We start from the raw sequence: 21891 nt of genomic DNA, 5'->3' as shown, positions 1-21891 counted from the left end.
AAGAATTTTGGCTTCACTCCAATATACTTTAAATATGCAAAATTATGGGCTTTATGGATTTTATCTAAAGAAAGACAGCATAGAATGATGTCAGAGCAAAATAAAGGACTTACATTTAAAGTGGTAAGTGGTTCATAGAAAATGTCTTCACCTTCCTTTAGTTTCTTGTTAAGTGTCAGAGGACATTGAAGATATCTGAAGTTATACTCAATCTGAATAATAAACATACATCAGCATTTAAACGTGATGAAACTAGTAAGTTAAGACTGAAATAATGTGCTTAATTCAAAATAGGTTACGCTTTAGACAAAAAAAAGAACACATTGTGTTACAGTAATTAGAAGGCTGATGTATGCTGTTACTCTGCCAGTGAACACATGCCATGAAAATATACATCTGTGACTGTAAGTCATTTTGAATTGTAAAATAAAAGGTATACATTTCTTCTTAACATACTACACTTTAAAGAGGTAATTTTCATAATTGTAATTTGTTTTAATGTTGGCTTTGAAGAAAAGCTTGTATTTAAGTTATATGTCTTTGATAACCCAATATAAAGAAAATATACAGTAGCAGAAAATTTGCAAGCTTTCTGTTAATAATGAAGACATAATCCAGTGTAATCACTGATAAGTTGTTTTTCAATATGGTTTCAAAAGTAACACAACTGTAGGACATTCATTACTCAGCATTGTGAAAGCAATCTTCTGCTTATGATTTTGGACTTTACAAAAAAATTTACAAAAAAATTTACAAAAAAGAATTTACAAAAAAAAAGAACACGTTGGACTCTGAATTATTGGTGATAAGATTGCTCAAGTTTAATATTAGTTACAATGCACAAGCCTGAAGATTGCAGCAACAACTTCAAAGCCACTTACAGCCCAGAGGATAAAATCAGTCACCTGTGTTTTCTTTCTAAGATCTGATATTCATCTACAAGTGTATCTTAGCGATATGAACTTGATATATACATTAAAATATAAATATTGTGTACTGTTTAAACTATAAATCAAGTTAAAATGCTGTCCGATATCGATTTGCCAACTATAGAACTATAATGGCAACTACAGAAAATGTTTCAGAGATAGCAGAATTTACTCCAGTATTAGTAGCTAAAAGCCAAGCCGATGATTTTCTAACTTAATTATTATCCAAATAATATACTGCTGTTACTATATAGCCAGGCATATTGTGACATATTCCATACTACGTCCATAAGATGTCTTCATAATCTTTTTCATCCACTTACATAGAAGTCTCGACTTGTCTTTTCCTCTGAAGACTCAATTATGCAGTTGTCCAAAACCAGCTTTATGGAGGAACAGAAAAGTGAATTAAGGTGATACAGATAATATTAATCAGAAATAATACAGTTGTACCTGAAGAAAATGACCTTCAAATACAGCACTCATCTAACAGAAGTGATGATTCAGTCAGATTTTATGGTGTATGTTTTGAAGACATAAACCCCCAGAGTTTACAAGTAGGAGTTAAATAATGAAACTGTGCAGTTTACAAGGCTACATGGTAGTTTACAAGTATAACATGTGACATATGAATATACACATACCAAGTCACTTGCTATTTTAATAAAAAGCACTTCTCTAGCATCATTTAACAGTTAGCTCAGATGGTGAAAATATCTCAGACGTTTTTGAAATCCCCTTTTGACTTTCACCACTTTTATACTCCTTTTTATAATACTTTTATACTCTTTTTATACTAGTTTTATCCTCCTTTTTATACTACTTTTATCCTGCTTTTAATATTACTTTTATATTCCTATAATTTCACTGTACCTCAGGAAGCTAAGAACGTTTTCTAATACTAAAGAAATTAGACTGGCCAAAATGAAACCATCGCTAATATAATTGAATAAATTTGTGATTTATTTTTTCTATTTTACAAAAATACTACGTATTAATGAGGGCAGCATTAGAAAAAAAACAATGGCAAATGATGCAGCAGAACTAAGGTTTTTCTCTGCAGTTGTTTCTTTAATATGTGCAGAAAACTTACTTTAAATGAATCAGGAAGATACTCAACCATTTCCAGCAAAGGACACTTATTGGCACTAGAATAGTGAGAGAATGTCACAACAGCTTCTTCCCATCTGAAAAAATGAGTTAAGATACTGGAAAATTAATCGGTTGCTTCTCTTTTAAATTAACTACTTTTACACTATTTGAGTTTTATTTAAGACAGTATCTTGCAAATCACCGTATGCAACAAGTTTAAATGCCATTAATAGGAAAATCAGCTGTTTGGGGAGCAATTGAGTAACACCACGGATGCTTCTCTAAGAACGATTCATGTTTAATTCTGTCATCAATTAAAATGAAATGTTTCAACTACACTAAGACCTTCAAAAATAGTAAACTTGAACTGAAGATGGGATCTTGGGTTACAAGTTTAGGTAAGTAATAATAAATACGGTAAAATACTGACAGTGTTTCTGCATTTCTTATCAAGAGATGTGATCATTAAGCAATGGCGCAACACTTATTCCTGAAGTGGGGTTTCACTATATTGTAGTATAAAACATTATAAGACACAGTCAAACTGTCATATTTTTAAATATTTGCGACGTTTAAACCAACAATTTGAAATTATATCTCTTGAACAGTACTTTTTATTGTACACTTTGATTAAAATTCTGTGGTATTGAGGCATTATGTGAAAGACCAAAATTATACATAACCTCCACCTCTGGATGCATTCAAGGCTGGGCTTGATGGGGCTTTGAGCAATCTGATCTAGTTAAAGATGTCCCTGCTCACTGCAGGGGGGGTTGGACTAGATGACCTCTAAAGGTCCCTTCCAGCCCAACACATTCTATCATTCTCTAGAATTTCAAAATATTTTCTCAATCTTATTAAACTACTGTTCTTCAGAACTTAATCTCAGATAAAAAAAAACAGAAAATACCATGGTGGAAAATAAATTCAAAAAGCATTTTCTGTATGCCTTACCTTTTGTGCAAAATGACAGCAGACACTACATCTTTTCTCCTATTATGTATTGCTTCATGGAAAAAAGAAGCTACCGCTTTGTTGAACAGAATTTTTGCACCATAGTCAAGAAGTAACCTTACTGCTTTTGCATGTCCTTCCCTTGCAGCCAGGTGCAAAGCTGTGTTCTGCGCATAAAAGTAGAACAGAAATGTACCTATGACAATCATTTTTTTAAAAAATTTATATATTTCAGTCCTCTCCAACACTGGAAAGCCACATACTATTCTCAGTTGCAAGTCCTGGATACTTTTATGAGGAACATTAAAAAGCAGAATAGTGACAGATATTATAGACAAGTTCTTTATTCTATGACTACTAAAATGTTCTGTGACTACTAAAATAGATAAAATAGTGCTAAATCTGAAGAGGAAACTTGGCTGTAGGTAAGAAAAGCCAACTCATTATTATCTTTTAGCTTTGTAACTAAACGGCAAGTCACAAACAGGTAAAAATGATGGTATGTACAGATACAGAACACCTGCATTTGACAATCATGAGGAGAAGCATCCAGTTAAATCCAGATGTGCTCATATAAACAAATCTGCAAGAAAAACTGCAGGCACCGTTTTGTAAAAGAAACACTTTTTTCTTTGGTGTATTCACAAAAGTAAGTCAATGAGTGGTTTAGGAATAAGTCACTGAAATGGTCTTTTGAAAGGCTTCCCAACTCACTCAGATATTTCTGAGGGAAACTCAGAACTAAGCTTTGGCTTTTTGTTATTTTCTAGGCAATATTTGTTCCTAATCTGCAACACCAGTTCTCAGAGCAATTAGCAACACCTTCTATATTGGAAACTGAATGGTTCTTTAAAATGACCCTATGTTTTCTGATGGGGAACTGTTAGGCAGGTTCATATGAAAGATCCATTGCTGGAAGTGAATTCTGTCTTAACACAACAGATACTGCATTTGTCCAAACTTCAGAGCAAAACAGGAGCTATTTCTATTGGACGTTGCTGTGCAGAACAGATGAATTTCAAACACTATGCCAATGAGCCATTGCTGATGCTGGATTTTTGAAAAAAGCTGTTATGAACTCTTTAAATTTAAATGACCAATGTTTGTAGTATATTGTTACAACACTCTTGCAAAAAGGGCATGAGGAACGTGACTAACATACTAAGAGTTTTATGTTTTCTATTAGGCTATTTGCATTTTTTGTCTCCCTCTCATAAGTATGAGATTACAATTTCAGCAATCACGTATTAAGTGTTACACTTTAACAGTGGTGAAACACAATGCCTTTAAATCTGCTGCAGGAAGCGAAGTATTTTACACATGTAATGCACAGCGGAAAACAATTAATAGCATGCAATTGATATTTGGTCTAGAAGTGATAGCAGACAAGAAACAAATAATGTTTTGTGAACACATACCCCTTCTTCATCCACTCGGTCAGTACACTTCACATTAGTGTCCAAAATGATCTGCATTGTGCGAGTGTATCCTCCAAAGGCAGCATGGTGCAGAGCTGTCCAGCCTTTATAATCACTTGCATGTAGTGGTATAAAATTAGTAATTTTAAGTGGAAAACTTTTTATAGATTTAAAGTAAATGTAAACATCTCCTCCTTTGACTCAAACCCCTTTACTTTGATGTGACTACTGCGGACATGTCCATGTCTTTTATCAAATATTACATGATTTTATACTGCATGCATCATTCAGAAGTAAAAGATTCAACTCAATTATATCTGGGTCTCTCTTTTTTCCTCTCACTCTCTCTTTCTCTATATATCTGGATTGTGTACATTTTCTTATGTCAGCTGAAAATGACACAAACACTGGCAATATTCTGTTACTAATACTTGGCAACAGATGTGGCACAGGTCATGGCCATATTACTGAAGATAGTAAATGTACAAAACATTATAAGCACACAAGTTTATTCCCATTAATATTACTTCATCTTAGTATAATGAAACTCATTATCTTGTCATTCCATAAAATCTAACAGTGCATTTCTTTAAAAAATGCCAGGTAAAAGTTTAAATTAAGCCTAAATATATACGCATATACATGTACATACATATATATACATATATATATATATGCATATTATCATCTTTATCCTTGCTAGGTGTACTAGTCAAGGACACTGGAAATAAAGGGTTTGACAATAGTGCATTTTGTAGGTCCTCCATAGTCACAAATAATGAACATGTGACAGGCCTGTTTGCTAAAGCACCTCCTCAGAATGCTTAGGCCTCTGCCTCCAAGGTGTAGCTGCAGTGGAGCTGGAAGCACAGGACTTGAAAATTAAAGCTCTAGATTGCACCTCACAAACAGCTTTGGCTCCTGGCTTTGCAGGTGTGAGCCCAGAAGCATGCGTGGAGCTGCCAACGATTAAAGAATCTTTGACCTGAAATCAGGACTCAGAGTGAAAGCTGCCTGTGAGACACCAATCCTAAGAACTCCTATTCAAGCCTCTAAGTGAAGCTGATGTGATTACAACATTTCCAAAACAGTATTTTTTTTTCCATCAAAAGGTTCAATATTCTTCTCTCAGTTGGATTTAGAGAAACCTGTATCCCCAGCGACTAGAAGCCTTGCTTTACAACTGGCTATGATTCTATGCATCAGGCTGAAGCAAGGCACATTCAGTTTAGTTTTACAATTATTTTATAAATATGCTCTTATATTGTGTATTTATATTTGTATATATTAATATATTGAATATTTTCACATACTGTATTTACATTGTATTATATTAACCTCCCAGCAGAGGGACGTGAAATGTAGGGCAACAGTTCTTTTTTTGCCTTAAAGAATGGAAATCTGTATGCTTACCAGAGAAAAAGGGCCCCTCTCTTCAGAAGAAACTGAACTACCTTCTCATGACCATTTTGGGCTGCCAAATGAAGGGGAGTCATTCCCTTCTTATCACCTTCATTCAAAAGTCTGGTGTCTTTCATATCTCTTATAAGTCTTTGACATGTGTTGATGCGCCCATAGCTTTGAAAGATAAACATAGAAATTAATGTCAAAAGTATAGGGCTGGAAAAAATGGCATTGGTTCCATTGCTTAGACTCCACTACTAACCTGGCAGCAAAGTGTAACGGTGACTTCTTGTCCCTGCTCTTAGAGTAGATGGAAACGTTCAGGCTGAGTAGATTATTTACAGAGAGGGCCACACCTTGTCTGCATGCATAATGCAATGGAGTGCATCCTTCGTTATCTTCATCCACTACAAGATTTTTAATATGTTCCATCTGTTACCCCCCAAGAAACCCCCAAAGCACAGAATTACATTTCTATTATTGACACTCCACAGCTTCTCATAGCTTGTAAAATAGCAATAATACTTTAAAGCAATATCTAAAAATAAGAAACAAAATTTAGGAAAAGCAAACTTAGCAACAATGAGCATTTAATGTCTGCTGATTTGTGGCTCACCATTTTTTCAAACAACTGCTCTTTGAAGAACACAGCAGTTTGCCACTCTGCACCCTCACTGCAATCCATCCACAGTGCAACACAGGAGAAATTCTTCTTTGCTGCCATTCAACCATAATACTCACTGCTGTCAGTAAAAGGCTTGTACAGAACATAAGGGCAGTCTATAGTCTGTATTCAGTAGCAAAACTTCTGAATATTGAGAACCACGAGTTCATGGTTAACAGTGTAATTTTAATTCCCCCATTTACATTTCTCACTTTCACTTCCCTGTTTTTTCCTCGATACCTTGTCTAACAGTACCTTATGCACAGCCTTTCTTAAAGCAACTAAAAATCTCCTCCCCCTATCTGCTCCACTCCTTTGTCTGAATTATTAGTATGATCAATAATTAGAAAATCAATGCAGACAACGGAGAGTTATCACTCTGGTTTAAAACTGATTCTCTACATCTGCTGAAAAGGTAGGTTAAATCCATTCTGCATTACTAATCAAAGTTGTTTACAGAGTTCAGCAGACATTCCAAGATTAGTTATACTTGATTCACATTTAAAAGTTTATTTCTGGAGTTCTGGAGGTTAGCAGATTTAACTCTTTCAAGCAAGCTTGGGCTCTAGCAATATGAGTGCTTCACCTCAGCATACTCAAATACAAATCCATGTTTGAAATCCTTTTTAAAACTAAATTGAAAACTTCATTACAGTCCAGTCCACACAAAGCTCCTGCAGAATACGCTGTATGCTATTTAAGCCCTAGAGCTTGACTGAGTATGAGCACGTCCCCTGGCTTTACTGCATGCAAGCTGGGAAAGTAGAAGTGAAAAGTTCTATATTTTATTGCCTACCTCTTGAGCTATTCAATCCCCCAACAGCAAAATAATTTATGGGATTATGTTATTCCTTTGCCTGGCAATAAGAAAACTGTATTATTGGCTTTGAAATGTTTTCATGAGAGATACGTACCTCTTTAAACTATTTTCTGTGACACCAGGCAACTTAGCAAGTACCACAAACTTTTACAAGTATTCCAAAATAAAATGGTAGTTTCTCTTTTCTTTACATTTACTAGTAAGGGTAACAGAGAGACATAAATTGATGCTTACTGTACCTGCAGAAATTTTTCATTCAGATGCTGTAATCCTCCAGGCTGCAATACCGTCAAATGCAAGAAATTCCGACCAAGATGATCTTTTAATGATACATTTGCTCCTAGATAAATATGGAAATAAATACCAGCAACTTCAAAACTGCTGGCCCCTCGCACTAACTGATGATGTTTAAGACAAAGGAACAAATGTTGAACAAAAGTGTTTATAAATCTATAAAATAACAAATATTATTTCAAATCAGCATTATAAGTATACTTTCAAAAGAAAACCCTACTGACACTCATATTTCATCATCATCTCGCGTGTATGCAGTTTGTATCTTATTGCAGCACTAAGATGTATGTGGGGCCCTTAAATTCAGAGATACTGAGCACCCACAAATCAAAAGCTAATTTAAATATGCAGGTGATCACCTAATCTTCTAAGTTGTAATGTTGTTACAGCTTCAAAACTTGTTACAGGGCTTATTAACAAAATCAGTTATATTACTATTAACAAGAAAAAATACCATAACAATAATTAGCCGTACCAAAAGTGTAGCAATTGAAAGATATAGCTCAAACATTTTGAAGGTGATTGTGATTATATAAAATCACAGGTTAATGCTTGAAATATGGGCTTTAACATTGAGAGATTGGTTGCTGGTATGAAACACAACTGTGTAAGTGCTGCATTTATTCCACAGTTCTGCCTACTTACTGAGCCACTAAGGAATGCAGGGATGGAGTGCCAGTGCCACCTCTACTTTGAGAAGCATGGAACACAGCACACACATTTTTTTTCTGCAGCCTGCACACTCTGTATTAAAAAGGGTGAAATCATGGCCGTAACTCTTCCTTTATCCTTATGCTTAGCTCAGCTGCATGCTGAAGTACTGAACTGAAACTGAGAGGAAAGCTAAGATGCAGAATTTTAACATGTATGAACCCTGCTCAAAGGAAGTATATAATGTGTGTATATTCCTTTTTACCTTTCGAGAGCAGTAAATTCACAATTTTCCAGGACGCACAGGAAGTGGCCAACAGAAGTGGGGATCGACCTTCTATGTCAACACTATCAATATTAGCTCCCTGCAATAAAGAATTTGAAATTTCATTTATTCATTAATCATGAAAAATTTGAAGATGGTACTGCTTTTTATAAGCATAGCAGAATTAGAGGCATTCTCAGGAACTCCAGATAAGTCATTTCAATAAATATATTACATCTCTATATAAAAATACTCCTGTTTTCAAGCCATCAGCCACAGCCCAGTCGTCTATATAAATAAACTTAGATGTCTAAATAATAGTGGCCTACTTCTAGGTATATTGAACTCACAATTTATGATCTTTTGTTAGGTTACTTTACCATACATTTAGATACTCAAAATGTATAACTCCAACTTGAAAATACTGGGATTGAAGCTCTAGAAAAAATACAAAAATTGCAGCCATTTTGAATGATGTGGTCTTACGTAGCCAACAATTACCAGAACAAGACCTTTCTGAACCTTTAAGCTATATGAATACTGTTCAAGAAGTAATGCACCTGGACATTAGTACAGTTTGAACTGCATAGCTTGATCTATCTTTATTTTCTATTCGTCATCATAAGCTATAGGAGCCACATTAATTTTCACCCCAAAGTAGCTGTATCAACAGCAGACACATTTTTATTCTCCACACTCAAGGCTTTTGATATGACATTTCTCCTTAGGGGAAGCACAAGGACATGAATGAAATATTCTGGCAAAATCCTAGTTTCGTTTTTTTGTCTATTTTTGCACAAGATGAGTACTGCCAGGACAGTATGGTCACTATGGTCACAGTATCACATCAGCAATATACCAGGAGCATAAACATATCCGAAAAATCCCACCAACAAAGCAGTATGAAGGCACAAATAAATGAACCAATCATATGCATGTGTATTTTATGATGTTTTATATATATTTTTTTCAGATAGTGAGTTGCAAGTCAAATTAGATAAGTACACAAAAGAATCTATTTTATTTCTGATACCATCCAAAGATCACTGAAAAGAAAAATCAATGGGAGTTTTTCCATTAACTTGAATCATCTTTGAGTCCAGTCCTAATTCAAGAGAGAATTAATCATAATCATGAACAATATTTACTTTCTAGGATAGTAAAACCTGTAATGTAGTAATAAGAAACATTTAATAAATGTACAACGATTACTTTGCCACAGAGAACAGGAAACTTTCAATGTATGTTGATTAAATGTTTGAGAGTAGCACATGCAGGACCCTTTCCCCAGTTACCTTTCTGCAAGGTCAGATAACCTCTTAAAAATATTCTTATCCATCAAAGGAACAGAAACCTTTTTATCCAACTGGCTTACTTATTTCAGTGAATCTGAACCTGATCTAGTTAAAGATGTCCCTGCTCACTGCAGGGGGGTTGGACTCGATGACCTGTAAAGGTCCCTTCGAACCCAACACATTCTACGGTCCCTTGATTCTATGAACTGAAAGCAAGCACAACACCTCGTTCTGACTAAATCCAATCCCTATAACAGAGTTTCTGAGAAAAGAAAAACTGTAAGTAGAATTTTTCTTAATATAATTGTAATAAAATTAAGTTAAAAAGCTAAATACACATAAAATGGAAAAGAAGTCTGCTGACTTCCAAATCATCAGAGTGAGGCATATAACAGTCATACGAGCCTCAGTTCAATTGGTATAAATGGACACTTGGAGCACAGCCAGCTGCATCCCTGGTTATGCTTCTCCACTTCCTCCCTCGTGATTATTCAGTAAAGAAATACAACTAAACTACACAGAGTAAAAAATATTTTCACATCATGCACAAACTTCCATATACAGCTATGTGATCGCAGAACAATCATAGAATCATAGAATCATAGAAACACAGAATCATAGAACGGTCTAGGCTGGAAGGGACCTTAGAGATCATTTAATTCAACCTCCCTGTCATGGGAAAATCATATGTACATACTTCAAAAAAAGGATTTCCTTCCAGAAAAAAAACAGATTAAATTCAATGCATGTTTAGCATTTGTTTCATATACCATATCCTAAAAGTGAGGATGACTGAACCAGTTTGTCATATTTGGTAAAAGACATCTATGAAATCTTTCTGAGTAAGTCAAATGGAAATAAAAATGCCATTTTTCATCCTCTGTAGCTGTGGGATGCTATTATGGAGCCATAACTACTGTTGTACTGTAACTGTCAATTATGCATTATGGGATATATCTCTCTCTCACTAAATAACCTATACCTGAGAAAACATTCTCCTTTATGAATTTCTCTATGCAAACCTGTAGTAACAGATAGCAATAACCTTTATAAACATGTTGCTTGATTAAATATTTACCATTGAAATCAAATACTCTGCCAGTTCATAATGATCAAACAATGCTGTCCTGTATTTTAGGGAAAAAAGCAAAAATAGAGTAACATTAGATAGGACAATGAAGTTTCAAGCCAAAAGGTAGCATTTTTGTCCATTTGCTACATTTTCTATTTTCAACTAAGTTTATTTCACAATAAATATATACCCTTATTACATAATTCATTTCAATAAATTGTTTCCATTTTTGTCATGGAGTTTTGCTTTTAAACTAAGTTCAGTTCAATGAATACACTGATAACTCACTGCAGAAAACAAAGACTGCATTGGTAGGTGAATGCACCTTTTATCACTGATTTTTTAACAGAACCAGATATTTCATATGTCAGATCTTTCACTGTACTACACGAGGTCAATATAGAATTCCATGAACTTCAGATTTGGGTTGCTCCAAGCAGGCCTACAGTCTCAAATCCATCTCAATATTCTGATATTTAAAAACAATTTGCTATATATTTTGTGTATTAAGGCTAGAGTGGGGTTAAAATGGTAATAGCTAAATGTTCTCTGACTGTGGTAGGCAAGTCTACTTGAAAAATTATGAAAAAATACCTCGATATAAATTGCAGTGACATATTGATTTACTAAAAATATTTTAAAGTTGTATATACACATGACAAGTTCTTGGATTTTATTCTATAATAAGACATTTTAATTATATATTATAGGAAAAAATCATCAAAGCAGAAATTATAGACCCCTATTAAATATTTTGACTCAATGAGCAACACAGAAGGACAGCTCCAAGGTTTTACTATATCTTAGAGACAACAGTTCCTTTAGCATTTTCAGAGGTAGTAACACTGGGTGCACTATAGTTAGAATTGATTACTCAAAAGACATTTTAAAAAACATGTCATGGTTCTAAACAGGTAGACACGTCTCCAGTATCCAGCTGTAAACACTGGGTGCTTCATACACATGCAAAAATAAATTCCAAGGAGACTAAAGAGAAAGCAGTCATTTTATAAAATACTTATATGGAAACATGATAGGATTTAAGTCCTGTCTACGATTCACTAATCCTTCACTTCTCAACGAGTTAATGTTTGTATTCATTTTGTTTATATCCTGAAAGATTTGGGAGACTTTCTACCTTTCTGATGATTCTTAATAATTTTTGTTTCCTGTTTCACAGACACGGGGAGTAAAAAAATGTAATTCTTTTTCTAACCTTTTTCCAAGGACAATCATTCCCACATATGTGACAGCCAATTATCTACTAAGTAGTATGTTGTGTCTGCACTATTTTCTTTGGCATTCTGTCATCACTTTGTCTCCAGTCGTGTTCTATCACAGGAGCATTTCCAAGTGCACCCAAACCTTATCTCAACTTTATAACATGCTCTCCGTTTATTTTCTTTGATTGTCTTTGAATCATTTCACATTATACCATATCCGAAGAACTATCACCTCCACTGCCTCTGACTTTCTGCCAATTATTTTGTATTGTAAAACTCCATGTAGAGTAACACTGTACCACTATTACACCTAAACACAGTGAGGCATATCTATTGCAAAAATGTATAGATGGGAAAATATACTATCTTCCATATAGCTGGTAGCCAGCACGTTTAACTAAGTGTCTTTCTGCCACAGAAAACTGAGGAAACTTCTCCATTGTCTAGTGCTCTGGCTTCAAATGGGCCGTGAAAGACAAGAAGTCTAGAGGATTATTGCATACACAAATGCCATATGCAAATTTCATAGTCATAGGGAAGTGTACCAAACTTGTAGCTGATCAGGTATAAGAGGATTTATTTGGGTAAAAAAAAAAAAGTTTTTCAAAACTGTTAAGATTATTTTTCATTCGTTATCTGGCAAACATAATCCCATTAGATGAGGGAATTTGTTCCACAACTTCAGAAGCTATTAACAGTTCCACAAACTTGCTACTGGAACTAAATTTTCAATGCAAATTGCTAGTGATGATTCCTTGGCATGGTTCCAAGGCAATTGGAACTGGTTTGATTTTGATATCAGCACCAAAAAATTTTACATTCTGAACAAATTATTGACTCTTTCACACTGTACTAAAACCATTCACGACCCCATGGAGAAACTAACACATGTGGAAGGGTGTTCCAACATTTCCTACATAAAGTATAACTGGATGCTGAGAATATCACGTTTTATAATAAAATCTGTCAGAGCAGCCTCCTACCTGTGAAGCAATGTTTCCTTATTCCCATCTACAGCATCAATAATGGATTCTTCACCGGCATAGGATGACATCATTAATTTCACAATCTCAGTTGCTCCTTGAGTGGCAGCAAAATGAAGTGCTGTGCATTTTTCATTCTGTAAATGGCAAAAGAAGACAACACTTACATATTTAAACCCCAACAACCTAATCTACAACCTACTAAACACACCAGTGATCTACTCTAGGATTCATAATTCTTTAATGCCTAAATTTCTGTGTAAGTAATAAAATTTTTTAACTAAAGGGGTGGGACCCTAAAGAGATCTTAAAGATCAGAAAAGACAGAAATGAGAGTTTTAAAGGATTACTACAAAGCTTTTTATTATTCTATGCCAAGTCCCTAAGATATGACATAATTACAGTCTTAACAATCTTTTTTCGTTGAATGAATAAAGAGACACATGGAGCACCCTTTAATACAGGAAACAAAGCAAAAGAAAACTACAGGAAACCATAGGTAAACCAGTAAAAATGAATAAGCAAACAGATGTGCTTATATAATACAGAAAATGCATATTTTATAATGCTTTTGACTTCCTTAAATGGTGTCTTTCTAGAATTTGACCCTAAATAAAATTTTCTGCATGTTAAAAATAATTTGGTCTAGTATGTTATGAAACTATTACAAGCTAGACAGTCATAGCATTATTAAGCAATAAATAAATTATTAGAACAATATTTGCCAAAATGGGATTTCATTTAGCTAGATGGGACAAACTAGCTTTGATACATGCCTGAGGGTTTGGACATTCTCTTTAGAACAGGAACATTTCAGTGAACACCTCAGAACGGGCTCTTCCACAATTACTGTAAGCATTCTCCAAAGAGTCTTACCCATTGCAAAACCAGCAGCATAAATCATCACATTCAAAACCAGTAAAAGAAGGCTAATGCATGTTTATCTTTGCTCTCATGAGTTGATTTCAGCCTTGCAAGCAGCTTGATTAATGATAGATATTTCCAGAAATGTTTATTCATTCTGAAGCCAGGCACAGGCCCTTACACCAACAGTATCATGGTAGCAGCAGAATTTGTGTTTGTGTTCCAAGAAGATATTGTAAAGGCCAGGGCAAGGCTGAGAATAAACAAGAATGCTGAGGAAGGATCAGATCGAAGATCTCAATTTGAGGAACGGTTGATAGCAGTTGCATAGTATGGAGTTTGTACCACTCCTCGGAGTGCTCTCCCAGACTCCATCGGTTTATGACTCAAGGACTTCCTGAGCCAGAGGGGATGTTGTTTCATTGAGTAGCTGAGAGCTGATTTTTCTTACGTGGATCTGCCCAAATGCATTCAGAATCTATGAAAAGTTTTCCCACCCACAGTTTCTATGTAACTTCTGTAAAGAAACCTGACACTTTGGCTGTTTTGAACTAGAGACTTGTTTTAATAGGGGGCTGGTTAGCTCAGTCAGTAGAGCATAGCACTAACAACGTTAAGGTCGCGGGTTCGATTCCCATTCAGTCCCCATGTGTTGCCTGATCTAGTCGAGAGGTGGCGTCCCTGGTGGCAGGGAGGCTGGATTAAAATGATCTCTAAGGTCCCTTCCAGCTTAGGCCATTCTGTGATTCTGTGATTCATTTGCTGGTCCCCAGGCTTTGCATTGGAAGACACAATAAACAATGATTATCTGCCTACCTTTCTTTTCATACCACTCAGATTTAGAGATACCTAGCTTTTATCAAAATTATGTTTCACTCCACTCTGATTTTTACCTGTTTTAGATCAATCTGGGCTCCAAACTCAATGCACATCTTGATCATTTCGAGGTCCCCACTTTGAACTGCCAAATGAAGTGGACTGCACTTTCCATTATTGGTAAAATTGATGTGGGTTTTAGCAGAGTGACCCAGTTCTTCACCTGAGAGATGAAAATAAATGGATTTTTTTTAAGTGAGAATGAGATAAGAGAAGGCTTTCAAAACCAGCATATTAACTGTGGAATAATATTCTCCCCTCTCAAAATACAAACCTTTCACACTTATCATTAAACAATGGATGGACATTTCCTTAGGAAAGTAGATAAGCTGCTGCTACAATTCTACAAAAGTTACAAGCCCAAACTGCCCATAGGAATAACCACGTTAACTTCCAGTAGATTTAAACACAGTTCTAAGTATTGCTTTCATAGTTCTTCGAGAATTCCAGCAGTAAATTGATAATGCTACCACAAATAATAAATCCTACTGATGGCTTGGGAACAATGTACTTACCTTTTTTTAAAAGAATTTCCATACATGTTTTTGCGCCTGAAAAGGCAGCCGCATGAATAGGCATGCATCCTGTTTTGTTTGGTTTACAAATTTTCCCTCCATTTTCAATCTGAAAAATAAAGCCCATATATAGCTTAATGACATACACAAAATTCTAATTAATGAACATACTATTAATGATATAGTCTACTGGATAGCTATCTCCTTATATGTTTGTTGTATATGCTTGGTGAAGTTTATATACAAACAACTTTTGCATGTTATAACCATACATCTATGGTAACATGCTTCATTCTGTGTTCTCATCACATTCAAAATAAGTTTAAGTTTTTCTTAAGTTTGCCACTCTGTTATATGCTCTTAAAAGACTACAGTTTCTCTAGCAAAATATGCAAAGTAACTTGAATATTAGGTCTGCGATTAACCTTCCTTCACTGAACAAAGGCACAACACAGGAATAGAGTAACATTGCATCAAGGTAAACATAATCACATCAAAAAATAATGGATAATTATACCTACCAAGAGTGTCAGTGCTTCAGGATTATCCTTGTAACATGCTACAATTATAGGCGTGTTCCCTGCTTCACCTTCCAAATTAACATCTGTACTGCTATGTTGGACTAAAATCTAAATGTTTGAGAAAAAATTCAGTCAAACATAAGCCAAATACAACAACAAAAGCCTATTCCATTAATTCTGTTGTTTATTGCTGAATAGCACTCTTGTAACTTGTTCTTGTCGCAGGTCAGTAGCCCATAACGCATAGGCAGAGGAGGGACAAAATGCGGGATAATATAGAAAAAATGCAAATGAGAACAAAACAGAGTAAATTTATAAAATTAAAAATAAAAAAATCAAAATTATAGCAGATAGCTGGGTATCTAGGATAAACACTGCACATAGCTGCAGAGTGTCTTAAAGTGTCATTTAATTTCCCCAGTAATGGGAGAAAATCTTTCCCATAGCAAACTGCAGATGGGGATTTCCAACTGAAGTTTGTTAAACTGTCTTGTAATATTCTGTATTCCCTGGGAAGCAGCAATGCTGTAGATCCAGCTCGATGAGGTGTCTATTGGATAGTTATATAAAAGCAAGAGAGATGGGACTTGATGAAAACAAGGACCCTTCCAGTCCTGAATTTCTTCTTCAGTTCCTATATTAACAGCCAACACTGAGCTATCAGTATTAACAAATACCTCTACAGCTGCTTCCAGCATTTTTTGAGAAGCAAAGGATCTGGAAATGGTAATGACCATACTGCACCGCATGTTTATTCCTCCGTCTGTGTATTTATTTAACTGTCTTTCAGTAATTCCAATGTACTTTTCTGTACTGGAGGAACTGGCACTTTTTAATCACTCTCAGGCAATTTGACAATAGAAACCAAAGGAAAAAATTAGCTTGAACAAACAACAGAGTGGGGAAAAAAAGAGAAGATATCTTTAGTGAAGAGCAGAGCTGTAAAACAACCCAAACCCAGAACTTCATACAAAGCCCATTTTAAAACTGTCACAATATTTCATAGTAAATACAGATTTCTGCAAAAGATGTGAGGACAGTGAAATATTTTAGCACTGAAAAATTCTAAAGGATTTTAGGTCTTGAATACAAGAATATGTTTTTCTTTTTATTTTTTTTTGTTTGGATAAACTAGCAAAAAAGACAAAGGTGAAAAAGCAAGCGTTGTGGTGATCCACCTAGTAAATTCCAGAGCTTTACAAACTCTAAAATTCTATCCAAATGCCGCACGTGGAGCGAAAACATTATCATTGCACTTGAACAAATGATGAAAATATTGCGCTGCTTCAAATTTCAATGATGTTGTTATTTTACAAAGTTCAAAATGGTCACGTTAGCAGTTTCTTCATAATATATTTTCATGATTTTTAATTGCAGCTTTAGTCCTGCTATTATTCAAATTATTATTAAAATGTTGTGTTTAAGAATTGCATTTTCTGATTAATTTTGATCTGGTTTTCATAAAAAATAGACTAATTTTTAAAATATATATATATTTCTATAACTCCCTATACAACTGTAAAAAAACCCAACATCAGAACATAAACTTCTGAAATAACACAACCCTACATGAAATTTTAGTGTTAAAAAGAACATTTTTGAGAAAATTCCCTGTGTTTGGAAAATTTCAAAGAATTGTCCATGAAACAGAATGACTACTATCATAACACAAATATTAATATCTATATATATCAGTAAGTTACTTTTTACTTGCTCTGCTAAGAAGGCACAAATATTTCTGTAAGTATAACATGTTACGCCTCCTGCTTGCTAAAATGCCTATGAGTAGACACAGCACATATAAACAAGGTCTTGGTGTTCTGTGCGCAGCTGCAGTTGAGCTACTTATCCAGTCTGTGTATTTATGTGGACTTTAGACCTACCTTAACAATTTCATTATGCAGGGACTGCACAGCCATATGCAAAGGTGCCATCATGTTGGAATTGAGAATGTTTGGATTGGCTCCTCTGCTGAGAAGCAAACTCACACTTTCCACCTGGTTTTTCTTCGTGGCCCAGTGTAGCGGGGTATTTCCAGAAGAATCCATCACATTTAACACTAAGTCAAAGGAGAAAAAACAAAACAAAGTCAAAACCAAAGCAAATCCATCAAATGTTCTGATTACACTGGGGGGAAAAAAAAATCTTCAATAGAGCTTTAGGTCTGGGCTATTGCATTTCTTTGAAGAGAAAAGGGGAAAGATTGCATGTCCTGCAGTGCATTATGTTAAACTGATTAAATATCAGTGCTAAATACACAGTACTGGTTAGAGAGATGGGAGATGTAAAACATCTATCTATTTCTTGCCTATTATTCTACACTTTTTTTCCTGCGCCCAAGAGTTACTTGATTTGTCTCTTTCCTTTTCTCTGTTCTATCTCATCTGAGTTTGCAGCTGTTGCATTAGAGACTGCACAGGACAAGTGAGTGTAAATAACTAAAATAATAACTAAAGAAAATAAGTGCTTGCAAATTGTAAGATTAAAGACTGTATCTACTCCGATTCACTGAAGAACAAAAAAGCAAATCAATTCATGACAGTTATAAAGCTGGTTTGCTCTACACATATATTTTGAGCTTCAAGACTGCAAGTGAGCTTCAATAAATGTTAAAAAAAAGACAAAAATTATATACTGAAAAGAAAACTAATGTATTCTAGTCAGGATGATCTAAAATTAGATTGGTCACCATTAGGTGAAAAGATGAGATTTTCAGGGTCATTGTATATTTACTTAGTAGCCCACAGTCTATCGGTGGAGTTCTATGTAGTTCACAATGCTTATTAATTAATAACTATTAGACAAGACCTTTTACACAGAGTGTTTCTTCATCATTCAAGGCTACTTACCACTGCTTACCACTACTTATCACTTCTTCCTTAGATTTCTTTCAATGGCCTATCTCATTAAATGTTTATTCTTCTCCACTAATAAATTGCAATGACAACTCAAATGACAAGAAACCAAGTTAACCCTCTTTTACATTTCCAATATTACAAAAGTAACAAAAGACACAAAACATGAATAAGGAAGCCAAGGCCTACTGTACTTCACTGCAGTTTTCTTTTTTTATATCAGAAGACCGTAAATCCGAGTCTCAAACAAAGTAATTAGAGAGAAAATAGCCCTAACAAAACAAGGATGACCTAAACCACATCCAAGACACTGTAAACCGTGGCAGACAGCTTGAACTATATTTAAATCTATAAATATAACAACACATACCAGTTCTGCTTCAGTTGAGTAACAAACATTTTGGTTATTGAACTTTTTTATTCTGTTAAATAAAATTGTCCATAAAATATGTGTTACCTTCACAGGAGGAATCATCTATGATCAACTGCATTAGCTCTATTTGACCTCCTTCTGCAGCATGATGCAGTGGGGTGGCATTTAATTCATCCACTTTCGTAAGTCCAGAACGATTCTTTTTAATGAAGCTCCGTAGTCTACAGGCACTTCCATCTGAAATCACCTATTTTGGACACAAATATTCTCATTTTCTCCTTCTCCTAATAGGCAAGATGTTAGCAATGCTATAATGTGTCACTGTGGGCATGCTGCCACTCAATAGTTCTCCATGAAATTTTAAGATTCATACAGAAGTATACAAATCCCGATGAGATTGAGCCAACAGCGAAACTCAGATTGCAGAATCACACCCAGATGAGAAACAGTGTAAAAGTAACAAATGTGAAAACTATCCTGCAAACATTATTTTGTTTTCTGTAGTGAGCTCGAGATCCTCCCTCCACCATGGAAAATCTCAAACAAGCAAATTCATCACTTACTGTTTTATACTCTCCTCAGCTGTGGCCACATCAAATGAATTCAACAGAGAGGAAAAATTAATAATCTCTATAAATTTCTTTTCTAGATCTTTCTACGGAGGCTGATATTACATCCTGGGCTCTGAAGCTCAGCAATTGGGTTTCTGTGAGGTTCTTTATATCAGAGAAACCAATAATTCTTTAATTTCAGCAGTATTCTAACAGCATCCCATGGGCTACTATCTCAGTCTGAAAGAATCTAGCATCTTCACAGCAACAACAGCTCAGCCCACTGACACCTCAACACCTCTCTGGTGCTGAGATTTGCAACCAAAGCCCACTAAAGAAACCCTGCTCATTCTTACTTTTTGATGTTCTCCAAACACTTTGTTAGAGTGTTTCAAAACTGATACTTGTATATGAAGTGATAGGAAAAAAACGCAGCAGTAGAATAGACAGGAATTTAAAAACAAGTTATTAAAAAATTAAGAAGGAATAAAAAAAAGTCAACAAAAACAGGAGAAAAAAAAAGATAAAAATGCATATCAAAAGTAATGCAAACTCTCCCAAAGATGTGTAAGCAAGCAAAGGGTAAACAGAAAGGAAATGCTCTAAGAACACTCTTCCTTCCTCAGATGTGAAAGAAAAGGAAAATTTGGCCTCAAGGATCCCCTGGCCACAAACACTTAACAATTTTTGCTGCCATGAAGCAAATACACATTACGGGGCAGCCCATTCTATATGCTTAAGCACATGCTTAACTTCCTTCACCTTAATAGCCTGTGCTGGTTTTTGCAAGGATAGAGTTAATTTTCATCATAGTAGCTAGGATGAGGCTATGTTTTGGATTTGTGCTGAAAACAGTGTTGACAGTACAGAGATACCTTAGTTACTGCTGAGCAGTGCTCTTGAGACCTCTCCTAAGCAGGCACAGCCAGGACAGCGGATCCCAACTGACCAAAGGGGTATGCCAGACTGTATGGACCATACGCTGACCACAATGCTCAGCATATAAAGCTGGTGAAAGAATAAGGAAGAGGGGGATGTTCAGCGTGATGGCATTTGTCTTCCCAAGTTGCTGTTACAAGTGACAAAGCCCTGCTCTCCTGACGATGGCTGCACATGTGCCTGCCCATGGGAAGTGGTGAATAAATTCCTTGTTTTGCTCTGCTTGTGCATGCAGCTTTTTCTTTATGTATTAAACTGTCTTTATCTCAACCTATGAGTTTTCTCTTTTACTTTTCCCCCATCCCCTCCCAACTCTCTCCCCCATCCTACGAGGCAGGGGAGTGAGCAAGCAGCTGAGTGGGGCTTAGCTGCCCGCTGGAGTTAAACCATGATGTAGTCCCATTGACCTCAGTGAGGTTACTCATGTGAATAAGGTCGCAAAAGTGTTTAAAGATTTAGAAGACTGGGGCCAAATACAGTGGCAGCATCTACTTCAAAAGTGCATTTGGGAAAAGCTAATAGAAAACAAGTGATATCATTGTGGAAGTGTATTTAAGATGACTCAACTGTCTTATTAAAGAGGGCAATTACATACATAAATATATGTACATTTTATGCACATCAAAAAACTATTTAGAAGACTTTATTATAGGAACCAGTATCTTCTACTCCCTCTGATATTCTAACATAATTTAAATCATAATGAATTTCAAATCTTTCTATTGATTTAGACCACTTTTTCCCACTCTTCACACTGAAAATTTTTGTCAATGTAAGACAAAATATGGCCAAGATGTGTCATGGTGGTAATTTCTATCAATAAAAATAAGATTTTTCAGCCAATATTGCGGTGTTTCATTATGAGAACAGGAAAGGAAGATACCAGTTAATTGTTCTTGGTATTTTAGTTGGTTCAAAACAGCAAAGCAAGCTATTTTAAACAACAGCTCCTTTCCCCTTTGTCTGGATGGCTCTATAGTGGCAGATCACCCACCAGAGTGATAAGTTTTGTTACACTGATGAGGTGTCACTCAGGACTCTACAGCTACCACACAGAAAACAAGTTTCAAAATGCTCTCAAGAGATCTTTAAACTCATCCACATACTTTATCAAATTTGTTTAGCCTGCTCCTAAAAACCTCCAAAGTTACTCAAGTCATACATCCCATCAGTAACCTCTTTCTTCGCTTAACTGTTCTTACCCTTAAAAAAGTCTTCCGTGATGCTTGGTCTAGGTGTCCCTAGCTGCAACATAAATACATGTCTTACTCTTTTACAGAAAAGAGAAGCAGTTATATCCTTCCTGGCAGCAATTTCACATTTGTAGGTTGTA

General features: G+C 35.3%; 1 protein-coding gene across 1 annotated transcript in view; it reads right to left on the bottom strand.

Annotated features, from left to right (window-relative positions):
• The window catches only part of TRPA1 (transient receptor potential cation channel, subfamily A, member 1), a gene marked incomplete at its 5' end in the record, with an annotated part of 31523 nt that extends 12208 nt beyond the window's left edge, over positions 1–19315 (bottom strand). Inside the window, 16 exons of the mRNA XM_009866455.1 lie at positions 114–212; positions 1253–1312; positions 2023–2116; positions 2976–3142; positions 4394–4508; positions 5807–5971; positions 6060–6229; positions 7521–7621; positions 8492–8591; positions 10865–10913; positions 13065–13201; positions 14822–14967; positions 15320–15428; positions 15841–15948; positions 17724–17899; positions 19153–19315. Coding sequence (XP_009864757.1) covers positions 114–212; positions 1253–1312; positions 2023–2116; positions 2976–3142; positions 4394–4508; positions 5807–5971; positions 6060–6229; positions 7521–7621; positions 8492–8591; positions 10865–10913; positions 13065–13201; positions 14822–14967; positions 15320–15428; positions 15841–15948; positions 17724–17899; positions 19153–19315 — 1959 coding nt within the window. The remainder of the gene's footprint in view (positions 1–113; positions 213–1252; positions 1313–2022; positions 2117–2975; positions 3143–4393; positions 4509–5806; positions 5972–6059; positions 6230–7520; positions 7622–8491; positions 8592–10864; positions 10914–13064; positions 13202–14821; positions 14968–15319; positions 15429–15840; positions 15949–17723; positions 17900–19152) is intronic.
• Positions 19316–21891: the final 2576 nt, after the last annotated feature.

This window comes from Apaloderma vittatum, unplaced genomic scaffold (genome assembly GCF_000703405.1).
Source record: "Apaloderma vittatum isolate BGI_N311 unplaced genomic scaffold, ASM70340v1 scaffold36353, whole genome shotgun sequence".
Taxonomy (NCBI): domain Eukaryota; kingdom Metazoa; phylum Chordata; class Aves; order Trogoniformes; family Trogonidae; genus Apaloderma; species Apaloderma vittatum.
This window is presented reverse-complemented; position numbering and strand designations above follow the sequence as displayed.